Source organism: Fundulus heteroclitus, chromosome 9 (assembly GCF_011125445.2).
Source record: "Fundulus heteroclitus isolate FHET01 chromosome 9, MU-UCD_Fhet_4.1, whole genome shotgun sequence".
In the NCBI taxonomy this organism is placed as follows: Eukaryota; Metazoa; Chordata; class Actinopteri; order Cyprinodontiformes; family Fundulidae; genus Fundulus; species Fundulus heteroclitus.
Window position 1 is genome coordinate 5308825 of NC_046369.1, and position 22699 is coordinate 5331523.

Here is a 22699-nt window from a genome sequence, read left to right on the forward strand (position 1 = left end):
AGATGTCATTTTAATACACAGTGCCCTAAATATACACCAGTTTCATTTAAATCAAATTTCACTGTGCTCTCTGTTATAGTGCACTGCTAAAAGGAACTAAAAATAAGTAATATTTTCTAAAAATGAGTCTATCTGTCCTTGATTTGAGTACGTAAATTAGATGATCTGCCAATGGAATAAGACTGTTGCACTTAAAATGAGAACAATTCCTCTCCATCTTCTTATTTCAAGTGGAGGATGTCTAATTATCTTATTTTAGGGGTCAAAAGACTCATTGGCAGATAATATTATTTGCCTGCTTAAATCTAGGACAAAAACACACATTTTAAGAACATTTTACTTATTTTTAGATCCTATTTTGCATTGTGTGAGGCAATTCTTGAACATATATTAGTTTACGTACGGTTAGACTACGCTCTGGTTAAGTTTTTTGTTTGACTATGGGTATTGGTATCAAAGCCATGAAACAAACCAGAGTGTTATTTAATGGGGCTCATGTGATTCAGCCCAAGATGTACAACTAAATATAACTCAGATTATTACGCATTGTTTACTTTATTTGTTTTTCAAGGAGTTGGCAATGAAAGGGAAATTTGAATTCAGAAATGGTCTAATGTAAAGTAGGTCCATGAGCTGTACAGAAAATCTGCTCAATACTTGTTTTTGGCTCTTTTTGCTTGAATTACTGCGTCATTGCAGTGTAGCATGGAGGTGTTCAGCCAGTGGCTGTAATGAGGTGTCGATGAAGCCCGGGTTGTTTTGATAGCGGCCTCTTGATCGTTTATCGGGCCTGTTGTCTCTTCCTCTGAACAATACAGCAAAGATTTTCTGTGGTGTTTAGTTCAGGTCAGTTTTCTGGCTAATAAAGTGCAGTGATAGCATGGTCATCATATCTAGTATAGGTACTTCTGGTAGTTTGGGAAGGTGCCAAATCATCCTTGGGGAAAAAAAAATCTGCTTGTCAGTAGAGGGAAGCATAAAGAGTTCTTCAGATGACATGGCTGTCACATTAACCCGGCTTGTGGAAATCTCACAATGAACTTTAGGCAACTTGTAACCTAGGTCTTTACATTTTTTTTCTTCCAATTACTGTAAGTTTAATATTCCAGATTAAATACATAATTTACTCTCATTTGAAAAGAGGACATTGGACCACGGAGCAACGGTCCAGTCCTTTGCTTTAATAGTGGCCTTCAGCTAACCTGTATTATTAGGTCTGGTGTCTCTCATTTTCCTATTAACGTTATTGTTGGTGGGCTTTTTCCACCAAATGTTATCCTTCCGCTCAACTTTCTATAATATGCTTTGACATGGCACTTGCGTTCCAGTTTATTTTCCAGCTGGACAACTGCCAGCAGCAGCAGTACTAAGTAAACAGCAAGTCAGCAGTCTTCCCAATAATTGTGCCAGCCCATAATATGATTTAAAATCTTTTTTTTTTTTTTCTCTCCCATGGTTATTCAGTGATACTTCAGTTTTCTAACAATCGAATCTGCGGTTCCCATTCGCTTTCAGGCATAAGCCTTCAAATTATTAACATGACTTGAAATAAATAAATCCTCCTTTTGGGGTTGGCTTTTGAAGTCGAACGCCGAAATAAATGAACTTTTCTAAATTTATTTCGATCTTCCATTCTTGCCACCACGTTTATTGTTTATCTTTCCCATTCACTTTTTTTTTTTTTTTTTTTTTGAAGGTACATGTGATGTGTTAAAAAGTGACTCGGCATATTTTCCCTTCCTGGTTAACAACCAGACAACGTGTAAAAAAAAAAAAAAAAAAAGAAAAAAAAATCTTCCTAGTATTGTAACCGCAGACAACCACCACAAGCCATCCCGCCCATAAGCGTCACCCACTTTAGCAGCGAGCCGGGGCAGATCGAGCTCACACGCTCCAGAGCCGAGCCACACACGCAGAGTAAAGGTAGAGCCGCCGCCGACGGGCTGGAGCTGCAGAACAACCGCCCGCTTTGCACGATCACAGCCGCAGATCGCCCAGGATCTAACGATGTGGACCGGGGTCGGAAAGCTTGCGCTGCTACATTTGTTACTCATGGAGCTCAGCGGCCACGTCCAAGGTAAGCCGGCTCCTGGCTCGGAGATGGGAGAGAGTGTGCACCGCACGGCGCTCCCCCCGACGGACTCAGTGTGCGCGGTGGTGGGGACCGCTGCCTTCCGAGAAACGACTCGTGTGCCAGCGTGGTCCGCTTCTTTACCGGAGCAGCGCCGGTGTGACCGTTAGAGACCGCATTCGGAAGATTACGATCTTAATTGGCACTTTTGTCAGGTTTGTGAGCGTTGTCAGGAAGCGGCAACGAGTTGGATGAAACGGAAAGCACATGCGAGCTGCTGACGTGACGGCAGCCGGCTGTGCTGGTGATGTGATATGCAAAGTGCTGCCTGTAAATATTTTGTTTTAAATATTGCGCCGGATTCTAAATTTCTAAATAAATAAATAAAAACCCAATAAAACACATCAGCCTAAACATGCCAGCACAGCACTGGTGGCAGGCGCATGTTGTCGCGCTAAAGTCAACATAATGAAACAATAGACGCGCCGTTATGAGCAGACTGCAACACTGGAAGTCATGCTTTAATATTGATCGGATCAGGATGTTATAGCCAAAGCAGATACATCTACAGGGTAATTTCGAGCTGCAGCGGTTTCTCAATTACCATGCTCAAAAGGTGTTGCGTTTGTGCAGTTTGCCACCACTTCCCCAGTCAACTTCCTGAAGTTACTGAAACTGTAATTTATTTTATAAAACAAAATAACCCTAAAGTGGCCCCCAAGCACTTTTAGTATCACCTCGCAATCTAAAATTGTATTTTATTTTATTTTTTGACTTCCATACATCACTCGTAGTTTTCCCATCGTGGGACAGTAAAGGTATTTCTTATCTTAATACCCTCCTACGACAAAAAAAAAAAAAAAAAAAAAAAAAAAAGACCCCTCACTGACAATTATGCTGTTTTCTGTCACCGCAGGAACTCATACCGAGTCAGAGTGTGAAATAGGGCAGTTTCAGTGCAAGACCGGAGTGTGCATCCCAAGCCTCTGGAGATGTGACGATGACAATGACTGTTCGGACGGCAGCGATGAAGAGAACTGTCGTAAGTAGCTCTACAATCCCACTTTATGTTACTTTTATGGATCTTTACGCTTGGGATGGTCGTTATGCTCCTGCATTTGAATGCGTGTTCCATAGTTAGCAGATCATTTTGTCAGAGCAACCTGTAATAAGTGAACCTGGACTGAGAATAAGCACCTTACCACCAGTTCTTGGGGGCCCTGTGGAATTCCCCTTTCAGACATCAGCGCACAAACCCACTCATCCCAGATCAAAAGTCACATGGCCAAAGGAATTTTTTTTTTTTTTTTTTTTTGCTTCTTAGTAATTCACATCCTCAGTAAACCTCTGAAACAAAGCGGATTTGGGGCCATAACTAATGTTACATGTGGTTATTATTCTTGTTTTGGTTTATTAACCACATGCTGCTGGTAATGTACGGAGCTAGATGGGTGAAAGCAAGCTTGGATATAAACTATTACTGCTTTAGAGATTATGCCGCATCAGGCAGCGACAGATCAGATTTACAGAGTTTTGTGTCATGATAATTAGAGCTGAGTGATGTGGGCTGGTTTTCCCCAATTTCCTAAATATGCTTGCTTTTTGTGGTCTCTCGACGTTCTGTTTGGAAAGGTTGAGAATAGCCATGGGCTGGCGTGTGATTCTCATGATGTAATAAACAGTTGCATGGTCTTGCAGTGTTTACACAAAAATATTTAAACTGTTCTGTTTTTTTACCTAAAACAGAAAAGTGACAATTGTTTCAACTATTGCAAGAAAAAAAAATCTAACATACTCATGTCTCCTATATTATCATCTCTAACATTTTTATTATCTGAATTTTGATACACAAATGAACGTTTAAAATTACGGAATATGCACCCACTGAAATTACCATTACTTTTCATTATAGTCTATTATAATAGACTATAATACCCTTCTGCCAGTCTGTTCTTCATACTGTAACACGTGTGTGATGAACTGACATCAGTAACTGCTCAGGTACCTATCCTGCTGTGGACTTAACAAGCATGCCTGTATATATAAGCATGCCTGTATAATTTGTTTTTTAAGGAGCCTTGCCCTAATATGAGGGTTGGGTGGTATTCCTTTAGTTTTTTTTACACCATGACTGTCTGTTTTTTTTGTCACAAGTAATGTTCCCAAACAGAGAAACAAAGAAAAAAGTGTAGTAGCGTTCTTTCAGCCAGCTGGACCGCAGTGCACAAAAACAGGCATGGGAGGGCCGGTATTGCTGCTATACAGTATATACATCTATATCTATTCCTTTAGAGGAATTCTTCAGTGCATGGAGATGGAAGGTCTATCATCACTGCCCCTGTGAGCAGATGCCTTTGCTCAATGCAATGACTGCTGCTGCCCATGATATAGATGCAGAGGTATGTCAAGGATGGATCAGGCATGGAAGATTTTTCCCTAGGTGCGTCGCAAGGGAAAGTATTGAGTGTGATGAAGATGAGTCCATGTGGCCTATTTGTCAAGAGAGAAGAGACTAGAAGAGACAGACAGCTCTGGTATCTTCTGTTGGAATATTTAATTTGTAGCCACAATCTGAAAAAAAAGAATGAATAATCAATAAAATTTGGATCACTGATTCTGATCTATGTTTTTTGCAAATTTGTCTACAAATGACACTGACATGTAAGCTGCATACAGTCTTTGGCTACAATGAACCAGCAATGCCGCACTGATTCACATTGAGTGCGGTATTTTGTATTTTGTTGCCCCTTGTGTAATGAATGATTGGAAGGGCTCAAAACATTTGTGTGCAGGTTGTGTTGTTTGAGGGCAAAATTTGCTTTTGGTTCATATTTTAAATGTTTTGGCAGAGTTGTGAGCCTTTTGCAAACAAAATGTGTAATTTTGACCATTGTTGCCACTGTTTAGGCCTCTGCGTTAACTGCTTTGAAAAATGTGGGTTTTGAGTTGACTGCTGCGTCAAAGCGATCGATAAAAACTGTAATGCACTTGCGCGCTTTCATTTTGGAAGAAAAGTTTATTTTGAAAAGAGGAAAATGCAGGTGGCACAAATAACTGTTGAAATATATTGATGTGCCTCTTTTTTAAATTCAGCATATTGTAAAAAAAATAAAATGAACCCTTCATGTTATGACCCTCTTTATACAAGAAAATTATCTGCTTATTAATTAATCATTAGTTGATTTATTTTATCAATCAACTTTTGATTAACTGATTAATCAATAACTTGCATCCTTAGTTTGTCATTCTGAGCCGTCATCAAGAATGTTCTTACAAATCTGGTTATGCCTCTGCGACTCCAGAGGTTTATCGAGATTACTTGATAATTACTGGATGATGCCAGAAGGCTTGTGGAATTAGATTTTAAGGAGCTCACCTTCAGTCAAACAGGTGGTGTGTGTTTCGTTTTGTATTAGTGTTTCTCAGAGCGAATGTAAAAGATGTACCTTAAGCCACAAGGTCGTCCACTGTTCTGTCTGTGGCAGAGATGAGGTCTACGACTTTCATCTCTCCTCATTCTCTCTGCTACATATCTTGTAAGCTTCAGATGTGCGCATGCTTCTCTCTGGGGTTCGCTGTCACTCCCTGAATCGCTTCATCTCCTCAGTCTCTACATTTATGTACTTTCCCCCATTGTTCCATCTCTCCCTTGCTACCTGGTATCATTCTTTTCTTTGAAAGCTTCAGCTCTTAGGCTGTGTTGAAAGTGACTCTTTCTAAAAAAAAAAAAAAAAAGTCTCTCATTTCCACTGCATTCTAGTGTCCATTAATCGACTCTCCTGTGCCATTTTTATTTTAAAAATCATTTATTGCTGCACCTTGACAGTGCCAATGCCAAAAAGGTTGTGCCCACTTGCCTTAGATCCACAAAGAGCATCAGCTGACAGGTTGGTTGGAGATAAATCCAACAGCATGACTCTGGCTGCTGGCGTGATGCTCCGTGACTGGCGGGATGCCAGACCTTCGAACAGATGCCAGCACTGCCACTGCGCCCGCTTCCTAAAACCAAATATCACCAGCAAGAGCTCTGCTGGAGAGGGGGTGGAGGTTGAGGAGGAGACGGAGGCAGGGAAAAAGATTGGACCCATTTGACTGAGAAGCCCAAGATGGTGTAGAGCAGAAATGATGTGAGGAAAATATGAACAAGTACTTTCTGGAGAATTTCCAAAAGGTGCGCAGAAGAAACGGGCAAGCCAAAATGAGCTGGGGACGACGGCCGTTGTTTTTATTCAGCAAGAAAGCATCCAGTGCTCCTTTTGGCTTTTTCCAATCGTTATTTTCAAATGGTGATTAATGACTAGAGAAAATAGCCTCACATCTTACAGAGTAACTGAAACTGGGGATGTAACAACATACTCGGGTCCCAAGATGAGACAATATATTGAGTTTTTGGTATATGTCAACTGAACCTAAAATGTATTAGGCAGACTTTGTAATACTTTGTATTATGCAAACACTGAGTTTTTGGTACCCACCATTTCTTAATAACATATTAACATATTTCCCCCGTTGTCCTTGGATAAAGGTACTCTATTTGTGTTCATCTTTCTGCTTTTTTTTTTGAGTCTATCCTCTTCCCCCTTCAGCTCCTCCTTTCTCCTCTACTTTATTCTCAACACGCCTCTTGTTTCCCTGGGAGACGGTAAAGCGGTGATGGTGGTCATGTTTTTTTTTTTTTTTTTTAGAGCATTAGTACTTCCTTTGTGCCAAAATGCATTGCTCCCACACACATGTATACTCATACATCACAACTATCCATTTCCTTTTGGTTTCTTCTGACCTATATTTAGGTCATATAATACACATTAGGAAACAAGGTTGCATGATTGTTTACGTCTGTGTTTAATGGGTTTAAATACGCAAAATCAAAATTGTCAATGTGAACTCATTATAGCATCATGATAATCATTGCTTTCAGTTATCTATTTCTTGAATCGCTTGCACTGACCAAGCAGCTATGTAAACATGTGGTCAGATGGATTTTTTTTTCTTATATATGACCAAAATAACAACCAATGGCAACAATTTTGATGGTATTCTAGTCATTGATGTTCAATATTGAACCAAAGTCCTATGTAGCTTTTCTCAGGCCAGATAACAATATTAGCTGATCACGTTTTTTTACGGGGGTGTTAATTAAATGGAAAATGGACTAAATTTATGTCCCGCATCCTTCCGATTGCAAAACGACTACTCTGCTAATTGAGCCATGGTCAGAAGTACTTCCTGTCCAATGCACCACCATCGCTAACTGTTAGAGGTCATCTTTCTACTTATTGACCAGGTAGCCGTCCAGCAGCTTGTCACTGCATCCACTTGAGGAGATGAAAAGGAAATCTTACACAAAAAGTATGGAATGTGGGGGGAAAAAAAATCTCGTTGGTGTAACTCGACAAGCTTTTCTCCCAAGCACAATAACCGTATTAGTTTATTGTGAAGTGACTGGAAAAGGACAAAGTGTTCTGTGATAATTTGCAACAGTAGGCTAAATCACCATAGTCAGGCTCACACGGCTCTTGAGAAACAGTATTCTTCTACCATTTAGAAGGTTGGCGGTTCAATCTTGGCTCTCCTATTCCACTTTAGCATGTCTTAGACTCTAACTCCATGTTGTTATCTGACTATCACTCAAGTCCATATCACTTAATAAATATAACATGGTTTAAAAGAGGTTATAGCACTCAACAAGACTGGAAAGTAGGATGTAAATGCCATTGAAATAAAAAAAAAATTAAAACACAGGTTCCCAAATGTGTCGGCATTGTGTACAAACCCTAAAATTACCTCTTGTAAAATGCAAACAGGTTACAGTTCTTGCTTCTTTCAGTTTCTGTATATTGATTTGTCAAAGGTTTAGTCACCAGCCAGCGAAACCTTCTCATTTTCTTTAACCCTCAATCATAATTTGCATTTTGTAAAAATAAAACACTAACTCCTTGATCTTGAACCCTTTATGAACCCGGAAAACCAAACATGGTGAAATGTCTAAAAGGAGGGGAACAAAAACTCAACACCTAAGGGTGGGAAAAAAACAAGAAAAAAAACGTGTTTGAACCGAATGCGAGGGTGTGTGTGTGCTCATGTGTGTTTGTGTGTCACAGCAAGACAATGAGTCTATCTGTGACAGTTGGTCTCAGTTTCAGTCTGAGACCAACTTCCCATAGAGAAGACATCACAACGCATTTCACGCTGCTGCCATGTTTTTGTGCGTGTGTGTGAGAGGAGAGTGATCAGACTTTCTCTCACACACACGCACGTACACACGCACCATTCTTCTCGCACAAAGACCCACAGACACACACACACACACACACACACACACACACACACACACACACACACACACACACACACACACATGATAGTGTTATAAGAGACTACAGAGAAGCGTTTCAGTCATTTAAAGGCGTTGCAATGACATACAGCGCACAGGCTCACATGATGGTCACCTGCTGATACATGCACTCTCAGATTGTCACAGTTAGGGTCAGGCTTTTAAATTGTATGTTAGGTCAGAGAAACAAGGTATATCTTAAACTGCCCCGAACCAAACTTTTTTTTTTTCCTCTGGTAAATCCTAAATCAGGATTTACCTAACACCTAACAGTTTTAAAATAGAATTTTCCTCAAGAGGCAGATACAATATTAAAAGCTAATAACTTTTGTTGTTTCTTGAGTTGCGGTTTCAAAGAGGGAAAGTTGCGGCAACTGCGCCATTATGCTAGCTCTAGCGGTGGCAATGCTATTTTTGTCATTTGACAGAGCTCCTCTCACAGTTTGTTGGCCAGATTTAGCAACTTTAGGAGGCATATTGAAGAAAAAAATAGCTAACGAATGTGGTCTGGTACAAAGTTAAGGATTGAGATTTCTGAGTAAATTACAGTTTTATCATTTAGATGTGGTTAGATTTGCACAGAGATGAGGACTTTTCATCTGACTCTCGCTTAGCAGATGAGAGGAAAGCTTGATGCAGTACAGGAAAGCTGCTTTTTAAAAAAAAAAAAAAAAACACTTGGACACGGATTTAGAAATGTTGGCAGCCTTTTGGAAATCTCGGAGGAAGGGATCCACATTCTTGAAAATGTTAGTTGCACAACCATGCTCAGCGGCATTATAAGATGCAGCAGGCATTTATCATTGTGAATTTCCTAATAACTTTGCAATCTTAAAGCAATAGTAAAACCCTGATTTTAAAGTAGCAGCTCTCTTACATGGTAACCAAAAGGCATGTGAGCTGCAAATACAAATAAATAATATGACAAAATACTCAGGAAGTCTATCAAAAATAGTTTAAATGCCATTATGATCTTTCATTAAAGCTCTTAAAGAGCTGAATTTAGTTTTCAGGCCATTGCTGCACTGCAAGTCAATCAGTTCCATTTGCAGCACGCTGGACATTTTCTCCACATCACCTGAGCAGGGGTCTGTAAACAGCTGGAATGTGTCACTATGTGGCTTGGAGTCTGCAAATCTTTCATCAAACTCACGCTGCAGGTTTTCAATAGCACTCACATACTCCTCTGCACTGAATGCTGTACCCTCTTTCACCAAAGATCTGCATGCAGCAAAATGACTGAGATTTTTATTTAATTTTTTACAGACAACTGACCCTTCCACTGTCTCAGCTTTGTGCAGAAAGCGTTCACACTCTCAAAGGCTGTTGTGATGAGCTGATCGGGACTCTGGAGCGTTAAGTTCAGGATGTTTAGCGCTTGTGTTATATCCACAAGGAATGCCAAATCCATCATCCATTTTGGAATGTCCAGCTCACGGACATCCAGTCTTCCATGAACTTCTTTACTTCTTCTTTTACAAAAAAACCCCTCTTCAACACACTTCTCTCTGCTGAGCCAGCGCACCCCAGTGAAGTACAGAACATCGGCATAAAACAATTTCCTCCGGAGTATGAAGTGGAACTCCGGGCTTTATACCGTAATTGTTCATAAATGTTAGCTGACAGCCCGTTAATCCACTCTGCCACTGTGTTTGCTGACAGAGAAATGTTTTTGAATAAGCTTTTCTTTACAGGGCAAAGAATATCAGCCACTCGTAACGTGCAATGTTTCAGAAACTCTCCCTCGGTGAAAGGTTTTCCTGTTTTTTGGCGATTAACTCTGTGATAGCGTAACTTGCTTCAACCGCGGCATCAGCGTCTTTGCTGGACTTTTGGAGAAGTCCTTGCTGGAAACGTAATCTTTTGGTAGCTGCCCCATTCATTGTATTCTTTTATCCCCCTTGTAAGTCTCATAATGCTCGCCATGTTTAGTGGCATAATGACGTTTGAGATTATACTCCTTGAGAACAGCGACTTTCTCTTTGCTTATAAGGCAGATCGTATTTTCCCCCGATTAAGGCATGTGTAGGGGATTGATTGATTGATTTCCACCAAACTCAACAAAAAAACACTGCAGTCTCCACCTGTCTTGAAATCGCCTTTGCTCTTCGTCTACTTCTTTTTAGGTGTGGTTAGCGTCATCTTCGGTTTCTTCCAGTGTTGTAGTACTCGAGTCCGAGACTCGAACTCGAGTCCGAGTCATTAGCTAAATTTAGAGACTCGTGACTTGACTTGGACTTGAGCACTGATGACTCGAACTTGGACTCGGACTCCTACATTCAGATCATTCTGACTCGGAAATTGAGAAAAAGACTCGACTTTTTTTTATATCATTAGGTTATAATTTTAATATGTCATTAGAATATTATTTGGTGTATGATTTTTAATATCTAAATGTCGTGCCGCGCACGTGACGTCACCATCTCATGAGCAACGCCCCTTGCCGCTAAGGTTGGGCAAACAGTGTGAGAGCGCACGTAGCAACCAGCCATTACACATGCAACAGACACAACGATATGACCGACTTTTCAGCTGTTAAACTTTCACAAGAGGATGTCTAGGCGCCCATTTTACTGGTAGAACTGTGGAACAACATACCAACGTTCAGCTCAAACGATGGATTGAGTGCCGAGGGCTCGGAAAGACTGGGAAACTGGCCAAGTTGATAGAAAGGTAAGTCGTTGTTTTTCTCCTGCTCTGCGTTCATGGCGTCATCGGCCGTTTTTTTTTCTGTTTGTAGTCACCGTCCAGGAATCGGTATAAATTTTCCGGCCCGCCGAACAATTTAGTCCGGTCCGGTGGCCAAATGCATTATCATTATCCAACGGCTGTATCTCCTCGCTGCATCGACCGATCCACACCAGATTTGTTGTGAGTCATGGGGAGGGCTGCCGAACGTGTTTGTGGGAATCGCCCGGTTGACGGGCGAGGAAAATGCGTGACAGCATCTGCGGCGGTGCGCGAACCCCGCCCGCCGGCCGGCACCGCGGCGGTGCGCGAACCCCGCCCGCCAGCCGGCACCGCGGCGGTGGCCAATAGGCCGGAGTGCGCTTGGCTGCGAGGGCCGATCGTACCTCAAGTCGCTGTTGCACGTTCCATAACAACAATGTTTAAAAACCATGGTTAGGAGACGTCTTAGACTTGGAAAAAGCGGTAGTTTTACCGAGTAAAACCAAGGGTAACTACAGCGAAAGAGTTATTAGTGCAATGGAATGTTACTGCTTCATGTCATACATCACACGTCAATAGTGACTCGACTCGGACTTGACTCGGATGAGTAGTGGACTCGACTCGGATTTTTTTTTTAATGACTTGGACTTGACTCGGACTTGAACACTGGTGACTCGAACCTGGACTCGGACTCGAGGCATAGTGACTTGACTACAACACTGGTTTCTTCTTCTTCTACTAGTTGCCGTCCTTCTTCTGCACGTATTCTCCCCCTCCTTCAGTGCTGCTCTTCCTTTGTAAATATTTTTATTTATAAAATAAATATTTTTTACCTTTTTTTTATATTTAAATAGGCAAAATGTGCTGTCTTAATTTTGCGCAAATAAGACTAGTTTAAAAAAAATAATCTTAAAGGGCCAAATTGCATTATATTTTTGACATTGGGTCGCGGGCTGGAAACTGGGAGGGGCAGGGGCCGGAAGAGGCCCGGGGGCCATGACTTTGATGTAGAGGTTCACAAGCATCAGCAGTTGGAGATCAGGCATTATATTTTAATCAGTGCATTTTGTATCCTTGAAAATTGGTATCATGACACCAAACTATATAGACCAGTATACTCTAAACTGAAGATTACAGCAATTGTTGTGATAGTTAAATATGTGTATATATTTATAATATAGCACTGTATTTGTTTGTTTATTAATACTGGGACAAATTTTTACACACTAGACTATATCAAACATTATAATAGGATATGTATGTATTTTTCTTTTTTATTGTGGCAGTTCATCCCAAATATAATTGCCTAATTGCACACGCTGGTCCCACAGAGTCAGGGAAATGATGAAATAGGATTTAGCCAAACACTGTATTGTTTAGTTTCATGTCTTCATGTAAATATTTTAACTACATTTAATAGTTGTATTTTTTTAGTATCTGATCAGATAATTCTTAATTTCTTCTCCCCTCACTAAACACATCACACATTCATGATTTTCTGTTTAGAAACACAAGAGTAGGACAGTAAAGTGGGCTGTAAAGTTTATGCATGTGTGTTTTTATATTATTAGCATACAGCTGTAATGTCCAGAGAGAAAAATGTTCTACCTCAGCACTTTGTGATTTCTGAACCACAGTGGGATTCTCTCTGAGATTATGTGTCTGTGCACGCAAGGATGTCTGTGTGTTTTCCATTTGTTCTGAAATAAGACATCTCACAGACACGGTTGTAGAGCTTGTTGCTCATGACATATGTGTCATTTACATTTTCATCCTTCACTTATTTTTTTTTTGTCCATCTTATTTTTGTTAGGTTAGCTTTTGGAGTAGATAATTAATTGGTTATTCCGAATATTTAAAAGAAGAAAATACTTTCACTGCTGAAAATTGTTCTTAGTGACCCATGTTTGTTTTTGCCTTCTCATGCTCATCTCCATGAGCATGAGAAGGCAAAAACAAACAGTTTGTGAATAGATAAATGACTGAATATTGTCTATAACTATCAATCACTATTCATCCAGATTTGCCGTACTCTGTTCCCTTCCAGTTTTCTCCCAACTTCTGTAACCTTTAGCATCATCAAAGGCAGCTAGAGGCCATCCAACTAGCCAGATATATGAATGGCATGCAGTGTAAAGGCATGGCACTTGAAATATTATATACATTCAAATATGGCTTCCAAACAGTCCTTTGAAATTGCTACAGTGTATTGTAAACACTGAAATGTGTCTGCTATTCTAAATGTCAGTTCTGCCCTTAGCAATTCTTTTAAAAAGAGGCCGTGAGATCTGCCGTTCAGCCCCTATTTTGTTTTATTTAAAAAAAAAAAAAACACTGATAAATGAAATAACCTGAATCCATGATGGTAATAAAATATGAAATTAAATAAAAAAACTGATTGGAAAAATATTTTTCCCCTGATAGAACATAATTTTTAATAATAATATATACGCATTACATAGATGAAGTAAAAGACCAGTTGTCTCCACTGCACTGATGAATAACAGATCCAAAATAATGCCTGGTCGCCACCTTTATCACACGGTGAACCATGCTCTACAAGCTGACGTTTCCCTGTGTGCTGAGTAGGTGTTGGGTGCAGCGGAGCAAAACGACAGCAGAGTAATTTTAGCAGAGGTCAGTGCTGGCCCGAGGCATTTGCTCTGACTCCTTTTTCCTCTATGTCTCCATCTGTTTGTCTTTCTTGCTCATTTATTGGCCGACACCTCTCTTTCTTCCCATCTTCCCACTTCGCTGTGTTACCTCTGTCTCTTAAGCTGCTTTGACACATGCACACCTTTCTAATGATCTAAAGGCACCTGAGCCTGTCTCCAGTGTGTGTGAATTACCTCCCTGGTGCTTTTCTGGAGTGTTTTGCCATAAAAAAAAAAACGGAATTGGTCAGAAGTATGAATGTGTAGGTTTCACTTTCAGCACAGATAGGTCTAAGCTCCTGCAGTTACTTAAACGAGCAAAGACACTGCATCAGCGGCAGCTATTTAAACTGCTTTCTGATCAGACAGTTTGCTTTATTGAAATTATAAATAACAGGTCTGTTAAAAAGTTTGACCTCCATGAGTTTACCTTTGATAATTAGCTGCAACACCTGGTAATTTTTTTACCAGATTCTGAGTCATTTGACCAAGATCAGTGACTCCACTCCAGTTTATACTGCTGCTATTATTCTGTTTAGCTATTTTATAATGTATTGACTATTATGGTTCATGTAGGGAGCAGTAAAATTGCTGAAACGGCATATCCATATAACAAAAGATGGTATCAATTATTCAATATGATTCATAATAAACAAAGAAGTAATGGCGAGTGAGTTGGAGGAAGTTTCACAGCCGAATTAACACAGAAATGAAACTTTTCTAAAAAAAACCAGGAAGAGTAAAGAGCATCCTTTTTATTTCTAAAGTTATTTTTGTTCTCTATTCCTTTTTTCATTATCTTTTTTTCCTCCTTCTATGCAGGGCCCCTTTGTCAGAGTTACCTTGTCTGTTTTTGACACATTACCTGGGTTTGTTTGCCTCCGCTGCAAAGTCACTCGTAGTTCAAAGTCAAAATTCGATAATGCTACAATCCTCTTTCCCTAACTGTGCACACATTAAGCTTTGCGTTGGCTGGATGCTTGTGTTGCTCCATTATCGAGGCCCCTCCCCCAATCTGCCGCGTGTGACGAGGTATCATGACGCTAATCCCCAACTCAGATTAACGGAATATCTGCAGCGGCTTTGGTTTTTATTATTTACAGCAGCTGTAATCCTGTTTTTCACCTTGTGCTCTGTTGCCTGCTGCATGTAGTCGGAGAGCGGCACATGAAATGACAAGAACGGCAATGAATAAAACATGGCTGCTAATAACAGGCTGCTGGGTTTGCACTGCGATAAGACTGTGTCATGTTGGAAAGTTTTATGAAAAGTTCTGTTTTGTTTCTGTGTTCTTTCTACATGTATTAGTCTGTTTTATGTACTTTTTATTGCTATTCGGCAATCAATATATCTGTTCTAAGCCATAATCTCAAAGTAGTCTTTGACTATTTTAATTTAGTCTGTTATTCCCCAGTTTTTTTTTTATTTTTCACTTTTTCTGTTTTCTCTTGGTAATGAAAATATCCAGCTCCATCCTGTCTAATTGATTATAGCTCCCAGTTTTTTTTTATTCTAGTATTCTCAATAACATTTTTCCACCCCCCTGTGAACATCTGTGTCAAAGCAGCTGGAGTAGTAAATTTTGTGCATGTGTTGGGGCATTAGGGCTGGGAGATATGGACAAAAAATAACATCTCAGTATGTCAATATACAAAATTTATCTTGATATGTTTTCTTTTCATAAAGCAGTTATAAAAAGGCATCTCTAAATCAAAGCTTTATCCCAAAACTCTTACGGGCGCACTTTTTAACAAACAGCCACTCAAATATGAGAAACGGCTAAAAAATGACCTACAACAATACAAAAAAGTATAGTTATAATGCAACATAGACCATCTCGAGCTGCTTTAGTCTAGGGGTCATCAACATGTGGCCCGTGGGCCCCATGTAGCCCCCAAGGACCATATGTGGTGCCCATAAGCCTGTTCAAAAAATAGCACAACCCTCCAGTAAGGTGCATTTAAAATTATATTTTATTCAGTTGCTGTTCCTCTTTAACAATACTTATACTTACTTAGATTTAAAAATGACAAAGGCATTAAAAACATGTTTATATTATGTAAAGTTAAGGGGAGCCTGGAAGTAGCCCTTCATATGACACAGTATCAATGAAGTAGCTCTCATCCTATGTCTCTTTTAGGAAAAAATCTTGATATTTTTAAAATCTCAATATATTGCTCAGCCCTACTGTGCATCGTGGTTCCTGTTGCTGGGAAATAATACTTTCTCTGTCAAGGCAGAAAAGATGATGGAACGTTACTGAAGAAGTCGTCAGAATGTTAGAATAAGATCTCAGCTTTCTGTTTAAATGAATGGTTATAATTAATTTAGTTTAGTTTAAAAGCTATTTAAAAACATTCTGGAAAATAAAAATTACAAGGAGGGTTTGTTTCAAGAGATTTTAACAGCAACTTCTTGTAAAATAAAAGGTTTTACAGACCCAAATAATGCCTCCCCATGCCACTTTGTACCTCATGACAGGGAAATGACCCACACCTTCTGTGGACAGCTTTAGAAGGTATCTTCATCTGCCGACTTTATATTGTGGCTCCTCTTAATGAAGCGGCGTTTACTTGTAGCCAGAGGTGGGAAGAGTAGCCAAAAATCTTACTCGATTAAGAGTAGCACTACTTCAGCATATTTTTAATCAAGTATATATAAAAAATTGTCAGCCAAGAAATTATTCAAGTAAGAGCAAAAAAGTTTTCAGTAAGAAGGCTACACAAGTACTGAGTCACTAATCATAACAGCTGATGATGTAATATTTAAATTGGGTGGACAAAAATATAAGGTTATGTGCAAATTCTGGTTTTCTAGAGACAAAATAATTGTTTTCCAACATTAAACTTGAAAGCAATTCTTGCAGCAGTTAATGCTTTTACAGTATGTTATAACAGTGCCAAGTACTTCCAATGATATCCACTATTTACTGTACTTTCATTTGACCTCCAAATGGCTCAATAAGCTCAGCAGATAGAAAATAACATTAAAATAACAAAGCTTGTGTACAAATAGGAAGTCCCACTTTAACATAAACCAGGGTTTTTGTCTCTCTGGTGGATTTTTAGGTTAAAACAAGTATGTTCTTCACAATCACATAAAGGTATTCACAGTAGGTAGAGTAGTCAGATATTTTACTCAAGTAAAAGTAGCGATACTTGAGTCATAATGACTCAAGTAAAAGTAAAAAGTACAGTGTAGTAAAAGTGCATTTTGTTAAAAATTTGACTCCTGTAAATATAACTTGAGTAAATGTATCTAGTTCAGAATCAGAATCAGATATACTTTAATAATCCCAGAGGGAAATTGCTGTTACTAGCCACCTCTGCTTGTAGCTGATGTATATACCATTCGACAGCATGTCTCTTCTGGTTTTCCTTCAGAAACAGACCGTTTTCTTTTTCCGCAGTGCAAGAAAGCATCTTGTCTTAATGACTGTCCTGCCTGTTACATTACTGTGATGTTGTTTATAGGAATGCACCTGCCACCTCTGCATATGTTAGATACTGTCTATGATGGAGTATTATCGTTCATAACAGGGTATAAATCTCTCACTCCTCACTGCATTTAATATTCTCAGGTCAACTGGCCATCATTATCAATCCATAGACTAATGCATTGATGCATTTCATTCTACGAGGCAATTGTTGAATTGTTACTGCCTGGTATATCCATTACATGTCACTTAGGCAGTCCAGCTACAGACTTTACTCCTAGGACTTTATTTCCAACGGCTCACGATTAATACGACCAGAACTAGGGAGGAAAAAAAAGGCCTCTTCTCGCTCTGCCCCATCAATGTGGAACATCACAGCAGGAAACTATCCTCACTGATTCTCCTGGGACAGTATAAACTTATTTCAAGAAAAATAAAGAAATCTTCCTATAAAACTTGCGCTAGTTTTCTAGGTCACATTTTATTAGGGTATTTAATTTGAGTCAAATATTTGTAACTTTTGTGTGATTTGTTTTTCATCAAATTGGGTCTCTTGTAAATGAGATTTAGCATTTTAATCAGACAAATTGTATAAATAAAGGTTAAATGAAAAAAATAAGTAGAACTAAAATGAAAAAGGTCATCATCACTGATGTCTGTGCTATCAGAGTACAGTTCCATCTGTATTTTCATGACAACATGGCAGTGTATATGTAGTAAAGTGAACAAAGAGGCTTTTTTTGAGAAGTGACTTGAAATAAAGTCACAGATTGTTCAGTTGTATCTGCCAGCCATATTCAAGTCAATCAGATTTACAATATGAAGACATTGAGAATAAGTAATTTGAAGTCCTCTAAACTATAATATCATTTGGTCGGAAAGCAAAATACAAAACTTTGTGTCTTTCATAGGGCCGGGCCATATGACCAAAGTTTATATCACGATATATTTCTTAATTTCTGTCGATACAATATTATTACGATATTAATATAAACAAACTAAAAGCCTCAGAAAGACTGCCAAGAATGCCCACAACAGATGCCTGTACAAACTTATGACAATTATTTTTCCCATGTTTATAAAACTATATTCTAAAATATAACATTTTAGAAATATTTGCTTTAAAAAATAAAACACATAATATTACATAAAACCCAGAATGTCAGTCAGTGACAAATGCTGCCATCATAGACTATAATGTATATTGAAATATTGGAGGTGACATATCACCTTTATTGAATAAAGTTATAACACAATATGTATTGATACACCCCCCCCCCCCCCTCAGTCATTCGTGATATCTCTAAAGTACATCCCAATTATGTGTAATATGATATTTAGAGTTCAACCTTGTCAGGGAGTCTGCTTGTGTTTGCCAGTCCAAAAGAAGGCTAATGTGGAAAACATTTTCTTTTGCATGAAGAAGGCACAATTATCATTTGACCTGACCTGAGCGTTTGAGAATGTGTTTATTTGTTTTTTTATGTTTTTCTCTTGCCATATTTCTTCGTATGTGGTGTTTCCTGTTGCTTGCTTTAAATGAAGCTGCTAATGTTGATTTCACACAGCGCATCCATTTCATACACAACCCTCGCCAGCTTCTAAGCCCGGGAAGGGATCATTTTTACCTTAAGGGGATTTATTTTGTCATTCATTGCAGGATGTCGGAACGAGGTGTCGGGAGAGGTGAGTCTCTCTTTGATGATGTCGCTCCTTCTCTGCAGCGCTGGTTATCAAAAGGAGACGGTTGTGACACAAAATTATGCACACTCACACACGCGCAGTCTATATTTTCAGCATCTTCGCATTGCTAGTGTAGTACGTCCACATGCGGTGGGCTTCATTATCACTCGTTTTCTGACGCTGTCAGAATGAAGCGGCCCGGGGGAGATTAAAGAGTGAGGAGATGGTGGAGGAATGGCAATGACCGCTATTTTTCTCCGCTGATCTGAAGGCAAAATGAGCAGTTGCGTATCTGATTATCTGATGCAAAGTGCTCCCTCTCTGAGTTATGATGAGAAGATTATTAGTGTGGTTGAAGTAATAGTTGCTGGAGCTGCATCTGAAGTTTCGAGATTTATCGAGACGCAGACTTTGGTCCTGTTCGGCTAACATTGCAACAATTTGGACTCGTGTTCTACAGATGTTGTGTAAAGGAACCAAATATAGCGAGGATGAGAAAGGAGTATGAATAGGTCAAGTTTGCAGCATGCCATTAATGCGTCAGGTCAGACCTGCCTTCCTTTCAGTATTCGTTCCTTGCATGGGGTCATTGTGCATTTGACCAGTGACAGCTCAACCCCTAACCCCCCCCCCCCCCATCCCCCCATGCCCTATTATGCGCCGTTGGACTCGCCGCTTCAATGTTTGGAAGCAGGGCGACACCTTCTCAATAGAGCCCAAGAGGCCCTCTTCCTCTCTCACATGCACACACTTAAAAACCAAATGCATTACTTTTCCCTTCCCTTTTGAACATGAAAAACAGTGCTGTGACCCAGCGCTATCCTTTTTTGTGTGCAGTACCGGTCACCACCAAAAAGCTTTCTTGGATTTTTTTGTTTGGTTTAAAATGATTTACTGAAGCCCCAACAAATGAAAGCCCATGCATCTTCCACCTGGTTATAGTTAATCACTTATTAAGTCAGGAGTTTTCCAACATCATTCTCACAGGTACAAATCTGAATTTTTATATATGTTTTTATGATGAGCAGATCTCTTAATACATTACTTGGCAGCACTCAGGCAAAAGAAATTGCGCTTAATGCCTTCATTTGTATATTTGTGACACTACAGCAGCAGAAACAAACGCTGTTAAACGCTATTGTTTCTGCAGGAACGTTAATCTTAATTGTTTATTATGTCTCAATAACTACGGTGCTTATTTTTTGATTCATCACACTTTTCTTATTTCGGTATTTCACAATTCCATATTTCCCAAAGCAAACTTATTCTTTAACTCAAAACTTTCTCAGATTATGAGGTTATTGCATACAATTTTTAACACATCAAGTTAAAAATAACAGTTTAAAACCCGCAATTCACACAACTTTATGTCAGTATTACATGGTTTTGCAAGTGTTCCCTTTCTTGTTCACTCACCACTAATTATCACGTTGGGGTGATAGAGGCGCAATTCACCCTGCAATTGGTGGTTGCCGGTTCGATCCTCTGCTTTGACCGGCTCAGTTGTCGTGTCCTGCCCAGCCTTGCTTCTGTCAGTCTGCCGCAGGGCAGCTGTGGCTGCTAACATAGCTCACCACCGTCAGAGGGTGAATGTATGAATGACTGATTGTAGTGTAAAGCGCTTTGGGGTCGTCAGACTTGATAAAGCGCTCTACAAGCCATTTACCATCATAAGAAAGGTATATGATATAGCATTTAGTTTTATATATTTATGTTTTTGTCCAACAGCTGTTATCCTTTATCCTATTACAGAATTTCTGTAATAGGATAAATCTGTAAAAAGTCTTCAATAAATGTGGATTGCATATCTGCTTAGCACAAGGAGATATTTGCTTAGGTTCTTGTTTTGATATAACTTGTTGATAATCCAGTTCATGAGATATCATGTGTGAATGTAACTCACAATAAACCCTGTTCCTTTGCTTTATACACTTGGTGCGTTGCTTTCAATGTTTTTATCAGAATTGTCCAGTATAATAGCAGTTAAGATCTCTCCCACGTTAGGATGTCTGAGCAGATTGTGTCAGATAGATGAGAAGCTGCAGCTTCTCATTGGCTGCTCAACCTCTAATGGGTCCATTAGAGGTTTAGCTATGTCTTTTTTTTTTTTCATTCCACCAATGTCTTCATCTCTTGCACTCTCGTATAGAAATAACCAGCTAATTTTTGAAAGTAATGTTTTCTCCATTGCATTTCAAAGAGTTCTTTGATGCTCCTTGATGATTGCACGATCCTGGATAAATGATGCTATGCACAGGCTAGTCATATTGATTCATACCTAACCTATGTTTGCTTGATGTATTTTGATTTATTAATGTTCTTCTTGTTCTTTCATGTTTCGCATCAGTATTTAAAAAGACATAAAGTGCTGGTACTCTTGAGCGACATGACTTCTCAGTCATGCCCTCATATGTTCACAACCCACCAAGCACAGGCCACAGTGAAAATGGCAAAAGGCAAGGAAAATTTATTTGTATAGCACATCTCAGTACAAAGTTAATGGAAAGTGCTTTACATGATTAAGATATAGGAAAATAAAAACGGAATAAAAGCAAATTGGAATAAAATATAAAAGGATTGAAGCAAAATAAAACATGGAAAAATGGAAACTAAAAGCAAATATTAAAAACAGTTGCACTACAAAATTAAAATAATGATGTTTCAGTTAGGTTTAACTAGGATAGTGAAAGACTATCCTAAACAGAACTGAGGATTTCAGCACTTTTACATTGAAAATATATTTTTGCAAATCAACAAGCTGCAGTTGTGCATCCATTGTATCCTTTGATAACTGTAGGTTTTCCCTCTGAACTAAGATTCAGGACTCTGGCAGCATCAAGGAAACAAACAATCATCAATTTCTTTTTGATTCTGTAGCTGGACAGTTCAAACGGTGCGTCCTTCAAGTCTGGCAACAGGTGATTTGTACTCATTGTAGTGACTTATTTCTGCATCCAGTCCTATTGTTATGGAGCTGTCTGGGAAGTATTTTAATTAAAGTGTTCATAGGGGGGCTTTACTGTGCATTACACTTTTGGCCAGAGTTGGACATATCGCTGGATTTGTTCAACTTTAATGCATATCTCCAGTTTAGCAGCAAATGAGACTTTAAAAAAATAAAAATAATTTTAGGTGTCTCAGCAGCATCTCTGCCTTCAGGCCTCTATGTGCAAGCATCTCTGTACACACAACACATTTGGGATACTTAACATTATTTACAGTTGTACATGGGGGGGTTGGGGGGGGGGGGGGGGTCATGTATACTGCATTACTACACCTGCAGACATATCATGTAGGGCATATAAAGCACATTACACTTTTTGAATACTGACATTAGTTAGGCCAAAGTGCACCATTTATCTCTCATCTTATTTTTCATGTGTGATTAACATATATATATATACCATCATCACATTTCATATCTGATTTTAACTTTTGTATTTTTTCACTGTAAAATGAATTAGTAATATCGTGGGCTTTACTAATAAAACCATCATCAGAGTCAATATGTGTGACTTATTGTCACACCCCATTACACTAAATGTTTTCCATATTAATTTTCTGTTAATTTACATGTGGTATTTTGAAATTTGCCCCAATTTGCCACACACTTTAATAAGTTTTTTTCACTTTTTTTTTTTTATTACAGCATAGAATATTTGACTCTCCTCTGTTAGAATGTGTCTAATTCAGCATTTATTTACACATGCTTCGTTTAATAGAAGTAATAGAATTTGATTACTTTCATAGTCCGGCTGTACGCATTTAAAACATGGCCTCCTATGATATTTTGCTAAATGCTCACACATGTGGAAATTCATTCAGAACACACATATGTTAAAAATGGACCT

General features: G+C 39.0%; 1 protein-coding gene across 4 annotated transcripts in view; it reads left to right on the forward strand.

The window, feature by feature from the left end:
- The first annotated feature begins 1852 nt into the window (after nt 1-1852).
- The window catches only part of lrp8 (low density lipoprotein receptor-related protein 8, apolipoprotein e receptor), a 226393-nt gene continuing 205546 nt past the window's right edge, over nt 1853-22699 (forward strand). For all 4 annotated transcript variants that reach the window (XM_012878066.3, XM_021324304.2, XM_021324303.2 and 1 more), the window contains exons 1-2: nt 1853-2077; nt 2988-3113. In XM_012878066.3, the coding sequence (XP_012733520.2) occupies nt 2008-2077; nt 2988-3113 (196 nt within the window). In that variant the 5' untranslated portion in view covers nt 1853-2007. The remainder of the gene's footprint in view (nt 2078-2987; nt 3114-22699) is intronic.